The sequence below is a fragment of the Amblyomma maculatum genome, chromosome 10, assembly GCF_055883805.1.
Source record: "Amblyomma maculatum isolate TAMU_Amacu chromosome 10, ASM5588380v1, whole genome shotgun sequence".
NCBI classification, from domain to species: domain Eukaryota; kingdom Metazoa; phylum Arthropoda; class Arachnida; order Ixodida; family Ixodidae; genus Amblyomma; species Amblyomma maculatum.
The window spans coordinates 28,061,682-28,075,608 of NC_139353.1; the positions used below are offsets into that span (position 1 = coordinate 28,061,682).

At 44.5% G+C, this 13,927-nt stretch overlaps 1 protein-coding gene across 1 annotated transcript in view; it reads right to left on the reverse strand.

Annotated features, from left to right (window-relative positions):
- Positions 1–11,877, reverse strand: part of LOC146175977 (protein arginine N-methyltransferase 5-like) — a 46,997-nt gene extending 35,120 nt beyond the window's left edge. Inside the window, exons 1-4 of the mRNA XM_084582334.1 lie at positions 11,737–11,877; positions 7,264–7,382; positions 3,594–3,679; positions 2,529–2,660 (exon numbers count right to left, since the gene is read on the reverse strand). Of these exons, the coding sequence (XP_084438460.1) occupies positions 2,529–2,660; positions 3,594–3,679; positions 7,264–7,382; positions 11,737–11,825 (426 nt within the window). The 5' untranslated portion in view covers positions 11,826–11,877. The remainder of the gene's footprint in view (positions 1–2,528; positions 2,661–3,593; positions 3,680–7,263; positions 7,383–11,736) is intronic.
- Positions 11,878–13,927: the final 2,050 nt, after the last annotated feature.

The following is a 13,927-nucleotide window of genomic DNA, read 5'->3' on the forward strand; positions in this document are numbered from 1 at the left end:
CCTATAAAAGCTTTCGCCTTGGCCTTCCTTGGTGCGCGTTCGTTGCAGTGAAGATAAAAAATTGGAGGGGGCACTTTGGACCACTAAAGTGCGGTACGGCGTTGCTCTTACCGCACAGCGTTGTCATAGCCACGTGACATTCTGATGCAAGCCGGAAGCGCCCGAAGTAGATTTGACGCGCACAACCTTTCTGGGTTCTCTTTCTGGGTTCTGGATTCTCCCACAACTCATCACACCGCCCCCTTCTCCCATGACGTCACATTGTTCCTAGGATGCGCCATGACGTTAGTGGCGGCGGCCTCCGTGGCAACCGCGTTGGCATGACGCTAGACAAGAACTAAGATATGTTTCTCACATGCACAGCATGGCTTAGTCTGTTAACACGATCGGCTGGTGACCAGGTAGGAGTTCAATTCCCTTGGAGCACAATTTTTTTTCTTAAAGGTTAAATGCTGCGGCATTCAAGGAAGCGCCGCACCAAGGATCTTGCTAGTATTCCGCAGACTCTCGCAAAGAACTATGACACTTGCAAACAAACAGCCTGACGAGTCATGAACTGTAAACGGCTTTCGCCTTAATATTAACTCTTTTAGAGACTATCGTGCTGTTGTCTCCTGAACATTGCATTGGAGTATGTCATTCCAAGAAAACACTTGAGATTTTCCACTCTACGCAATATGAAGCCTACCCATCAGTTTAGGCTGTAATGGACCCCTTGCAAAAATCGTTAAGTTGGCTTTCCCACGCTGCTTCTTTCCCCAAACATGGCGTCACTGGCCGCCAGAAAAACGGCGATATAGATCTGAAATCGCATGTTGCTTCTACACAGATGCATGTAGTGGTAATAGAGCAATTATGCGAATATGTTCTGATGCATAAATTATATGAATTATGGCCATAATATAATGTTTCAATACATTAAATTAAATTGGTTCACAGGAAGGGAAAGGCGCAGTAACTGTCACACTTGCTCTGTGGACACCCGAACTGCGCCGTAGGGGAAGGGAGGAAGGTGGGAATGAAAGTGGGTTCCGCCATTAGAGGGGAATGCAGCATAGAGGTGAAGCTGACTTAACATTTATGAAAGGGGTCTATTCTAATGCTCAAGACGTTTTACCACCACCACACCACTGTAATGGTGGAAGACAAGCACACCATGCCTACCACATCATCACATGGGCATCCTCCTCCCCCGCCCTTTCTCATCATCACCGGCGGCAGCACTTGGTGGGAGTCAAGAAGCAAAGGAGAGTGTTAACGAGGTCATCGAAGTGCATGGACGAGTCAGCGGAGTTGTGACCGAAAGTGACCCCCCCCCCCCCCGTTGCTTGCCTGACTGCACTGCCTTTGTCTACTCCTCGGTGTTTGTTCGTTAGTTATATAGAGCTTTATGATGCATAAGCGACTGTGGCTATCATGCGCCAAACACAAGCTTAAAACCTCGATGTTGTTCCTTGCAGCTACCAGTGTGGTTTGAGCTATCTGAGTAGTATCTGGCTTTGAGAACAGAGTCCTAGCCCCATAAAATCCCCCATTTTGGCACCCGACACGGGGCTCAAAAACCATGTAGAAACCTCACAGTCTAAGCAGAAAAAAAAAAGGGGCAAATTGTCCCCTAGATGTAGTTTTATACACATAAACAAAAATATGAATTGTTTTGTTCGAGAATAAAGAAGCAGAAAGCAGTAAAATTCAACACTGATAATAGCAAAAATAAAAAAGTCCTAAGAATGCATAAAAGTATTGTCTGCTGTGAAAAATTTAGTCAACCATACTACAGCCACCAACCGTTTTTTCGGACTCGGCGGGACACGGGAAATGATCCGAACAATTGAACAGTTCGAAAAACAGGTGAACTTGAAAAAAAAAATCACTTTACTGCAAAAAATCAGCTTTAGAAATCACCAACTTCGCCGCTCGCCATGTTTCGTTTATATATTGATAATAGGGAGTTATAGCATAGCACGATCGGCTACTGTGGTCGGCTTCCGCGTGCCACCCATGCACACACGCCCGCCATGCGATGCGGCGGGCCCGGCCACCAGTGCAGGTGTGCTGACTGATGCTGACGCGGTAGGCACGCGCGCCGCCGAAAGCATGCAACTCGCTCAAGGCAGTCACCGCATGCGCAGCAGTGCTCCGCTGAAGCGTATCGTGCTAAGCTGTAACAACTGCAGCCCTCCAGTTAGACTATCTCGGCCAGTCGTGCTTTTGTCATCATCATGCCGCTTCACAGTGGCGTGCATGTCATGCTCGCCGCAAACCAATGCAGGCGCCCACCGCGCGAGACAATAACATTCAGTTCCCATTTCCATGGTTAACGACGGTAGCAACCGCGAGATGGACTCAAGGGAAAAAAAGAAATTAGTGGAACGAGAGCCTCTGTGAATGCACTTCCTGCAATTAGCATTACAGGTCAGAAAAACACAGATACTGTCTGCACTGAAAACAAGATTGAAAAACTTGTCGGAAAAACATCTCGGAAGGCATGCTCCACTTGCGCAACAACTTAAAGATTGAAAGCGTACCTGGTAGGTATGAGAGGCCAAAAGGTAGTTGTTGAGCATTCGGGCCAGGTTCACACAACGTCGGCTGCGCACATCAATCAAAATAGCTGGCACACCAACATGGGCTGCATAGCTTAGTTCCTGCATCAGCACCTGCGTTTGAGACGGACAAGGAAAAACAAGGACATGATGTGCCCAACTAATCAGCGTCGAACGTTAACCCTAAAAGGTATGGGGTGATATTGCCACACTTCTTTAGAAGAGTCCTTGAGCTATGCACAAATCAAAACTGAATGTGACCACTTCAAGATTCAGTGATGCCTGCACAGTGCTTTCTGCCAAGAGCTGTGCACTAGCTGACTGCTCCCACGCGGTGTTAAAAGAAGATGGCCTCAAGGCTCTATGTCATATATACCATAGAACTGTAGCATCAGGGAAAAGTATGGGAATAAACATGCGAGACAATTTCTTAAGTCCTCCACATTTAAAAAAGAATAAAAAAACTGACGAGACAAGCATAAGCTTGGCATTTATTTTGCTGCTTGAGGAAGATGTTTTTCTGTATCTCGAGACCTTTTTTGCAGTGTCTTGTTGGCCGCAAGACTTTTCAGGCATGAATAACAAACTTTACCACTGTTGGAAGTGCTGTCTGGATATCCTGCCTTACGTGCTGTTTTTGAATGTCCAGGGATAACCTTACATGTAACCTTTGAATTTTTGTTTTTTGTTTTTATATCCATTTCCCTCTGAACTACCTGTCCAGTCCAAATGGCAAAACGAATCAAATTCACCCTGGCCCCCAATTCTGCCTGTCTCTGAAATGAACCAATGATGCTGCAAATAAAAATCAATTTATTTGGCGGCACAAAGATTTAACAACTTGGAAGTATAAAGCAAATCAGTTAAGTACAGGGAAGTATGCAAGGTGGACAGTATTCATATTTGCAAAATTTCCTCTCATCTTAATCATATTATATTAGCAAATAGTGGTTTCACGCCCAAATGGCATTTAAGAAAGGCTGTTCAAAACATGCAAGTAACAACATCACAACCACTGTAGGCACCACAAAAGAGTGCCACATTTACCTTTTCAGATGTTTTCCTGAAGGACTCAACAGGGGAGTCCACATCAATCCATCTGGAAATCTTCAGGGTCACCAAAGAGTTCCAGTCTGAAATGCAGTAAGCAATGTTGAATGCTGTGTGAAACTTATCAAAAGTTCAATACCGCTTGTGTAGCTGCAGAAAAGGCAGGATTGGAAAACACAGTGAAATAATAAACACTTCTGCATATTTCAGGTGGAAACTAAATTTACATACAGAATCCTACGTGCGTTAAAGTGAACTTGCCGAGCTTTGAGAGAATTAGCAAAGTTTTCCTGGAAGCAGTATCATATAACTAATGACCAGGGTTCTCCCCCGCCGGTGGGCAGCACTGGTTTTGCTGCCAACCTCTCAGGCCGACCGGCCACCTGTCGGGCTTCAAGCTTAATATACTCGGGGACAACATTCTATAACTATGCACTGGAAGCTACAAACACGTGGCGCCGGCCTCCACAAGTGCATTCTAGTACACGTAAGCAGCCAGAAACGCAGGCCAGATAGCTGGCTATAATAATGGACGATTGCGGTATGCATGTGCACTATGGCAGGCACGATGACAAGAGGAAGTCCCCCATTGCCTACATTCCCTACCAGCATAGTTTCAGTGCTGCTTTTTTACTTTTTTTATTTTTTTTTTTTTTAGTGTGCGCCAATGACTTTTTAGCTTTATCTCGTGGTTTGAGGATGCTTCACTACATGAGTTACAATCGGTGCAGTGAAGCATCCTCAAAACACAATAAGGCCGTTAGTAACAAGACGCTACTGTGTCGCACTGCGAAAAGGGCTGCAATGGCAGCTACTATTTCGGAGCAATTGCTCTACATTCCCGATAGTGTGCGCAAATTAAGATACAGTAAAGCCCCGCAACAGTAAACTCTGATAAAGTAAAGGGAAACTGAAGTCCCAGTTCATCTTCCACAGATGACATTTTTCCCCCTTTATAGCAAAGACACTTTTGGTAAAAATCGGTTATAGTAAAGTGTGTCTGGCCGCGGCGACGACTTCCCACGAAATAACGTCGCCGCATGCACGCTACTTAAAATCGCGAGACAAGTTTGTTTGTTCGTCTCTTCGCATGGCTTTACCACCAGGCTTAGCAGCATTCAGGAGAAGCCAACTTTACGTGAGCCTCAAAGCCGTGAGGAAAAGCATGCGGCGCGTAAAAAAAAAAAAAAGTAATGCTGTCTACAAACATGGCAAGACGGTGGCGCGGTCCGTTCAGAAAGTAAAAGAGTAAAAGCGCAGCGCGGAATAGGGAAGGGAAGAAACGGCCCAACATTCGCAGCACAGCGTGCGAGGTTTTACAGCGCTTGACTGTCGCTTGTACTTCGCATCTATTGCCTTTTAAAAGATAGATACAGCGGAAGATGATGCCGTGCTCATGCAAGGCTTTAGTTTTCACATGAAATCAAACTTAGTTGTATTCATAGCCACGTTGCTCTCATGCTTAGGTACTTCCACAAGATGTAAACAAAAGATCTTTACTAAAAAAAAATGGCATGACCTGATGATAAGAGAGAGAAGGAAGGTATTTTTTTCCTTTTTTTTTTCATTAAGCAACATAACGTGTTCAGTATGTAGGCACTTAATTACCAGGCAGAGTCTTCAGGGCCATGTCATCACTAAGAACTGAAATAGTAAAGATTTTTGCCGGTCCTTGTGACTTTACTATAAAGGGGTCCTACAGTACTTGACAAATCGGCGAAAAATCGTTGCTGTCACTTAGCTTTCTTCTTAAATGCGTGGACAACCATACGCCAAGTGTGCATTAAATAATATTGCTGTGATGCAAATAGATTTCGATAATTCAGTAACAATAATTCTAGCATTTTTCCTGGTCTCTTGAAGGCAGAACCAACGAGATTTTACTCGATATAACAATAATCGGTTATAAAGATCGGATTTTCAGGTTTTCTCAATATCGTTATAAGTGGACTGCACTACCATCACTCCTGTCGCGTGGCGTTTCTTGGGGCGCGTTCAAGTGTGGGACTGCAGATTGCGGGAACGCTAGACAAGAACACATCTTGCGGAATCTGACGGTATATGACAGATCTCGCACGCAATTCTCGCGCTGGAATTTCATTCCAAGAGCCTAGAAAGGCTTTCACCTTAAACAACGACCTTGACCCTATGCTGGTCCAATGGCAACAGACGCCCTGGCAAACCTTAGCCCAAACTAGGTCAACAAGGTTGGGCCAACACCGAGATTAGTTATTAGCCTTACAATGGCTGACATTAAGATGCCAACATAAGGCCAATGCTGGAGGCCAACCTTGCAGACACTGCCCACCCAAGCAACGGTGCCTAAACGGTTTCAAATGCCAGTCCATAACGTTGCCTAGATGTAACGTCAGTTTTAGATCCTCAGGTAACATAAACACTAAAGTTAGTACGACATATGGCTAATGTACAACATTATCCTGCTTTTGAATTAACAAAGATTGAACAAAATAACATACTGCTTAATTTCTGTCAACATTTGGAAAACCCAGAGCATGTTCTATGTGAAAAAAAAAAAAAGGTTACCCTCAGAATATCCTGCAAAGCTGAAGCAAATATGACTTTTAAAAGGCAACAGATTGAAAGGAGCAGATGTGTGGCAGTGAACATAATTAACGCAAACATTTCCATGGCGACCAGGTCCAACGTGTCAATCCTAGAAGAAAAACTGCACCAAAGAAACGCTATAATTATAAACAGAAAACACTCCCGTGCTGTGCCCGCACACATAACAGCAACTTTCAGCGAGCTTACTTATTTATCCTCCATATTGGACCCTCACTTTTCATCTTGTGATGGAAAAAAAAAGAAAAATAAGAGGGCATTATAACGTTGCCAATAATTTTATTTAAAAAGTTTGCTCTGTCATCTTTGTGCAGGCATTTTGCAAATTTACTGGCTAAAAACATACATGCATAAGAAGGCACCTTTATGCAGCCTATTCATATTTTGCTTTAACAGAGACTTAGTTTACCACTACCACTCATCGCTGCTGCGTGAGCTCAGTACGCATGAGCAGATCACTGGTAGCGCTAAGCTAAGAATCTAGTACTGTATACCTCGGGTCCATGGGAAACAGCCAGACTGAATAGACCGTACATTACACTGCAACATATTAGCCTTGTCAATTCTGTAACAAATTTCAGTCTGCCTATTGCACAAAGCCTGTATCTGGCTCAAAGTACTTGGCCAACCTCGTGGGCAGCCAATCATGGCACTAGTTTGGGTTTCATGTTTGGGTGCCGAGCACTGGGTTCTTATCAAGTATGGCTCTCCTTCCAAACTGGTTCTTATGAAGAACGCCTCAAAAGTATGTACTATTATTTTAAACTGCCAACTCACTTGGAACTCTAGCCAACTCTAGATTCACGTTTGTTCATATTCATGCCAACCACAATTTCTTTTAGCTAGGTGAAAAGCCAGTGTGCAGTGCGATGTCAGTGCATGTTAAAAAACCCCGGGTGCTCGAAATTTCCGGAGTCCTCCACTATGGCGTCTCTCATAGCCTGAGTCGCTTTGGGACGTTAAACTCCACAAACCAACTAAACCAACCAATCATCATTAAATTTTAGCCACATACAAAACACACACTCTAATATCAAGTGGGCATACATTAAATACAGTGCAAAATTAAAACTCCAACACTCACCTTGAGAGGGCAACACAAGGTCGGAACGGGCAAATGGCCTCGGGTTTGTTTTGACATCATGTTCAATGAATTCTCGCCTGGCTCGTGGGTGACTAATATCCACCGCCACAAACTTGAACCTGAATGCACAAAAATGAAGCAGAAATAAAAAAAACTACAGTTGCAATTATGCATATGCAACGAAAACAAAAACATACACTGGTAAACTTAACACAATTCAATTGCATTCAGAGACAAATGCATCCTGACAATTTTTTCTACAAAAAGTGACAAAAAGACTCATAACACAAACGTGTATTCAAGAATGAAGTTTTGAAGTTCTGATAAAGGCTTAGCCATGCTCTCATTAATAAAAATTTCTACAAATGACAAATATCTACTGTTTCACCAAGACACCAACAAAACAGCAACAAACACAGAGGACAAACAGAAGTTGGTCTACATCAATACATTACCATGTTCTAATCATGGTACTGCTCTGAATGAACACTCACTGAAAACAGAGCTATTATACGCTACAGAAAAACAGGAAATAAAATACAGGTGCAACCATCAGTGCCAGATTACGCTATAATATGTACGCTGATACCACATCTTTAAGGCAGATGTCGGAGGCTATGCCGAACTGTCAATGACATCAAAACAGTGGCAACCCATCCTTTTCTGTAAGAATACCGTGAGTTTAAAAATACTGGTGGAAAGATTTTTAAAATCTATTCTCACTAGTAAATGCACTTTTGTTGCCAGACAGACGTCAATATAGAAAAAAAAAAAGCGAGGAAATCAATTTTTACCAAGATGGATGGAGTTACCTTTGGTTTCTCTTTCACCGCTACTGCACACATATGCGTACATTAAATTTCGAAAAGGTATTTTCACATGAAACGCATGTTCCCTTTTTCTGTTAACATCTATTTTCTATACTATTTCATCAGATCAGTCAGTCCCTCTAATATTTAATCAGATCACAGGAATTGAACTGATCCAATTCGTGCCGCATAGGTACACTAGGACAATGATCGACAGCATGACCGTTTCAATCTTTACTAATAGTTGCTCAACTGTTCAAGTTGCATAAGTTAATTTAGATAGCAATTATATGTTAAGTATGGCCTCGCCGCGGTGGTGCAGTAGTTGCGGCGCTCAACTACTCTGCCCAAGGATGTGGGATCAAATCCAGGCCATGGTGGCTGTTTTTCTATAGAGATGAAATGCAAGGTACCCGTGTGCTGTGCGATGCCAGTGCACGTTAAAGAACTCCAGGTGGTCTAAACTTCCTAAGTCCTCCACTACGGCGTCCCTCATAGCCTGAATCGCTTTGGGATGCACACCCCATGAACAAACCTAACCACATATTAAGTGCGTCCTACTTTAGCAAAAAAAGCTGCGTAACAATATCCAAGGTTACGTATGTCATTTCCAGCTGTTCAATCCTTAAGGCTGAGTCACACTGCGGGAACAAAACATACTTGCCAACAGGCCAAAAACTTGCTTCCCAATGGCATGTCACACTGCGCTAGCAGCAGAGAGTTGCTGGGGTGTTGGCTTGGTATGAGACTTGGGCAATGAAAACTGAATGCAAACGGTGCTTGTCAACATTGTTTGGCTTGTGCGCCAGCCGAGCAAAACTTCCGGCAGAACAAAAACTACAAAGCAGGCACTTAACGATGATTGATCATTTTTTAATGCCTTACGTGCTTGCAGATAATACAAAAAAAAAAGATGTTTCCTTTCATCGCTTTGTTTATGCTGCGGTACGGCGTCTTGCAAGCAGTTGGGCAGGGTGCAGTTAATTTACACCAGCCATAGAGGGACGCCATGGTTTCGCTCCTCTTCCGCACACAGGAATCCGCCACAGAAGAGAGCACGCAAGTGGCTATGCTAGAGAGGCACAGAGAAGCGTTGCCGAAGTTGTTTTTCCGGTGTAACAAGCAGTTTGGCAATGTTCCCACAGAAGTTTTCGTTCCGTGTAACCAGGCGACAAAGAAGTGTTTCCGGACAGTTTGTGTTGAAACAGTGTGACAGGGTCGCCAACACCATGCGAACATGTCGTTACAGGAAGGAGTTAAGCATCTGTTTCCGCAGTGAAAACCAGGCTTTAGAAAAGAGAAATAATGAGCAGACTGCACAAAACTGCCTAATAATATAGCATCAGTACAAAATGTCAACAATGACGGACAACAGCAGGTAACATTAACATAAGCTAAAATACAACACTATGCAACACTGTATTTAACATCCCACATCTCAGACCACTGAAAATTAAAACTATCCAGAAATACTGTTATAATAATAACTTAACCTTGACACAATATGTGAAACAATACCGCCTTTTATCATCAATACAAAATATAGTGCAAAATGATGTAGTGAGAACTGACAAGTTATCTATAATTACCACATTGCTTACAAAATTTTGCATGCTTGTACCACATTAAGATATGCTACAACAGTTTTATAGACAAAAAGGACCTCGCCGGGATGGTGCACTGGTAAGACGCTCGACTACTGTGCCGGAGTACCCGGGTTCGAACCCGGCCTCGGCAGCTGCGTTTCGATGGAGGCGAAACGGAGTGGCGTCCGTGTGCTGTACGATGTCAGTGCATGTTAAAGAACCCCAGGTGGTCGAAATTTCCGGAGTCCTCCACTACGGCATTTCCCATAGCCTTAGTAGCTTTGGGACGTTAAACCCCACGAAACCAAAACCAAACCAGAGACAAAAAGGTGCTGCTTGACATAGAAGAGCCATGCGAAGTTGGTTCCAAAGAGAGGATGAGGCAATCGTGAGGTACAGAGTTGTTCGCAACACAAAAGTTACGGCAGCAATGACATGCAAACCACAACTAACAGCAGCCACTGGATACGCTGGATGACACGAAAAAACATTTTAGGAAGCCCTCTGTGTTCTTTGCCTTTCAACAACTTCAGTATGCCCAGCAACCCGAATGAATCACACTGATGCCAATTTTCTGCATTTCCGTGTATCCTACAGAAGTGAATACATTGTGGGCTTGTAAAGCTAAGCACTTTCAAATCTGTCACAGCAGCCATGTATTATGAGCGAACCATCGTAAAATTCCATAGCAAAAAGTGACATGACTGTACTTCCATAACAGAAAACACCTAGCCACCTAGCCACTGTTGCAACGCTAAACGCGAACCGTAATATGTTTTTTATCGGTCAAACCCCTGGATTATTCGCGCTGAAATTTGGCAGGCAGATTGTATACAACTATCTACCGTTTTTGAATACCTGACTCGACGATGTATTTGCCTGATTCGACCAGAATTCGAAATCCGCGTCGTCTGCAGTGCAAAGAACGCTTCTCGGTCACCGATGCTGCAGATGTCTGCAGTGAAAAGAACGCTTCTTCTGGGTCACCGATGCTGCAGTCGACGAGGATTTCGAACTCGTGTGGCAGATACGACATCCAAACTGGTATTAAGAAACGAAAGACGGTTGTATGTTATCCGTGTGCCAAATTTCAACGCAAATATGCGAGCGCTTTCACCAAAGGAAGCATTTCACGATGCGCGTTTAGCATTGCAAATGTTTAGTCAAACGAAACTAAGCGCTGTTGTCTTCCGGCTCAAAAAAGTTTCCTTGCAAATAGCGTTAACATTGCAGCTAGGTGCCGCACAGCTGCTGTAATACAAACCTTAGGCATAGCTTTCCGTGGCAACGCTGTGAGAGAAATAGACTGTTGCAAAGCTAAATGGGAACCGTAATATCGGTTATACCGCTCGCTTAATCGAGCTGAAATTTGCCACACAGATAGCATTTTTAATGCTAGATTAGGTGATGTGTTTAGCTTGATTCGGTCAGAAGTAATTAGAAATTGGCGCTGCCTGCAGGACTGGTGACCGAAGGCTTCTTGTGGGTCGCCGATGCTGCAAACGACGCGGACTGCGAGTAATTTCCTGATCGAACCACTCAAGTACATCATTCAAGCTGGTACTAAAAACGATAGATGGCTGTGTGCTATATGTGTGTCAAATTTCAGCGCGAATTGCGAGCGGTTTCAACACCACAAAGACAGTCTCCTATGCTTTCATTTGTGTCAGCGGCTGCTGGCTCCCCTTTCTACGTATCTCATAATAGGATCCCTCACTAACCCGGTGGAATCGAGATTCTTGGGCTTGTAACTTCGTGTTCAGAATTACAAGCGATGCTAGCAAGGATTCGCATATTCCGAACGCCAAGCGGTCGCAAGGCGGTACGCGAACGACACGTCGTCGCTAGAGGTCCGGGGCCAAATAAAGCAACTTAAATTGATGTTACTTTTACTGTCTCCGTTTTCGATACAAAACAGCAAGGTTAAAAAGTTCAAACAATTAACACGTGGCTCACATTCCACGGATCATTCATTCAACGCTTACGAACGCGCCCACGAATCAGCAACGATATAGACATATACATATCGCTGATTAAGAAACGCACAACACTTCAGAATGAGATAATCAAATACTAACCCAGCATTTGTTGCAGAAGCTAATCCTTCACGCAGTTGTGGCGCAAAATGCAAATCAACACCGCACGACACACTACGGCGTGCCGCCATTTTTGAACTAACCGGGGATCTGCCTTTGGCTTGCTTTGGCTACAGCGATTCTGAAGCCCAGTCATAAAAAATATAATGAAAAGCATCATGAGAAATTAGCCATCACGTGATATGGCAAGCGGTAGCCGGTAGCTGGTTTCGGTTGCGGTTTCGCACGCTTCACTCTGAGGGAATCTCTTCGCGTGGCCTTCGCTACGCAACGCCTGCGCTAGAAACCTGAGGCGCTAGCTGCAAGCAGGCGATGGATGGAACTTTGGACTTGTGGACGGGCCGGTCCCATAGGGGCTGCCGCCGCCGCGCAGTGCACCCGTGTATTTCGCGAAGTATGGCTGGGTCCCCTCGGCTGCGCCATATGAAATGCTTGAGGGGCTCTGCGTAGAACAAAAAGGACGAGGGGACGAAGCGCTGATCATCGCTTCGTCCTGTCATCCGTTGTGTTCTCGTGCTCTGTCTTTGTGCGCTGAGTCCAGCAAGCATGGAATCAAACCAACTAGCCCAACAACAAGTACTGGCATACGAAATGCTGCGTGCCGGGATGCTAGAACTACACGGGTATACCTCTCGGGGCTGTCGCTCCAACGGTGAGTATCCTTGTTATGCGCACTCCTCGAGAAACGAAACATTTGTTTATCAGGGCATGTGCACGTATTGTTCCAGACGAAAATCGTTTGATTCATTTAGGAAATGCAGACCTTAAATACACATTGTTATGCTGAAGCCAGTTTCCCAGACATGCAACGTTATGTCGAATTCGTAGTCTCCCTGACGAAACTAAAGATGAAAAGGCCATCTACAGTTCTCACCAGTGTGCCTATAAATACGCAGTACAATGCAACAATTGTAATCAAAGTAACTTATGTGTTACGACGAGACGCACAACTTTCGGCAGTCCACTCCGGTAGGCTTTCCGCGGGGACATCCAGTCACTAAAAAATACCATGTACCAGTCTTGCAGCCATGTTAGCTAAATTCCCAAGAATCATTGCGCGCAAGAGAGAGAAGGGAGCGGCGTCAGAGGAGCCACCCTTCACCCCACTGTACTGTTGTTGCATGTTGTTGCGGCTGCAGGAAGAAGGAAAAGAAAATGCACAGGCCTGCTACTGGCTCTGTAGCTGAGCCACCTCCGCTGCCTCGTGCAGACAGAAAATAGAGAAGAAAAAAAAGAGGGAGAGAAAGACGCGCGCCGCAACAACAGCCTTCGTCCACCACCGAAGCGGTGGCGGGTGCAATGACGGCCTACAACAGATAAAGATTGGGTGGCAGGCTAGCCCCCGCCGCAAGCGGCGTTGACCTACCTATCAGGGCCAGGACCAGCCACCCTTCGTCGCCCCCCCCCCCGACCGACCCACCCCCTTCCACTCTAGGCCTCAGGTCATCTTCATGAATAAAGGGTTATGAATGAATGAATTGTGTAGCTCTCGCCAGGAAGGAGCAAATGAGCCTTGAGTTATCCTTGATTTATAGCACAAAATGCATGTTAGAAATCGCAAAAACATAAAGAAACGAACACGCAGCAACGTAATCGGCAGCAGAGAAGAAACGCTTTCACATTACTGTACCTAAGCAGACGTAAGTGTACCCCTGGAATTTTTCTGGTGGTTGTACTTCATAAAAAAAAAACGCTTTCGTGACGTTTCATGCCACATAAGTGTTAGAATAAAACGACCGGACTAAAAATTAATATGTCAAAGACTAAAGTAACATTCAGCAGTTTCGGAAAGGAACTGCAGTTTACAACAGGTAGCGAGGCACTGGAAGTGGTGACAGAATACGTCTACTAGGACAGGTAGTGGCCTCAGATCCAGACCATGAAATAGAAATATGCGATGGAGCTCATTTGGAAAGTACTCTCAAATCATGAATGGCAGCTTACCAGTAAAATCAAAGTATAGAGCAGTATCTCACTGGTCCTCACCTACGGGGCAGAAATGTGGAGGCTAACAAAAAGGGTTCAACTTAAACTGAAGACAACTCATAGAGTGAGTAAGTAAGTAAAGCATTAAGAGACAGGAAGCATGCAGAGTGGGTCAGGGAACAACTGCAAGTTTATAACATTCTAATCGAAATCAACAAGAAACGGGCATAGGCAATAAGGCATGTGA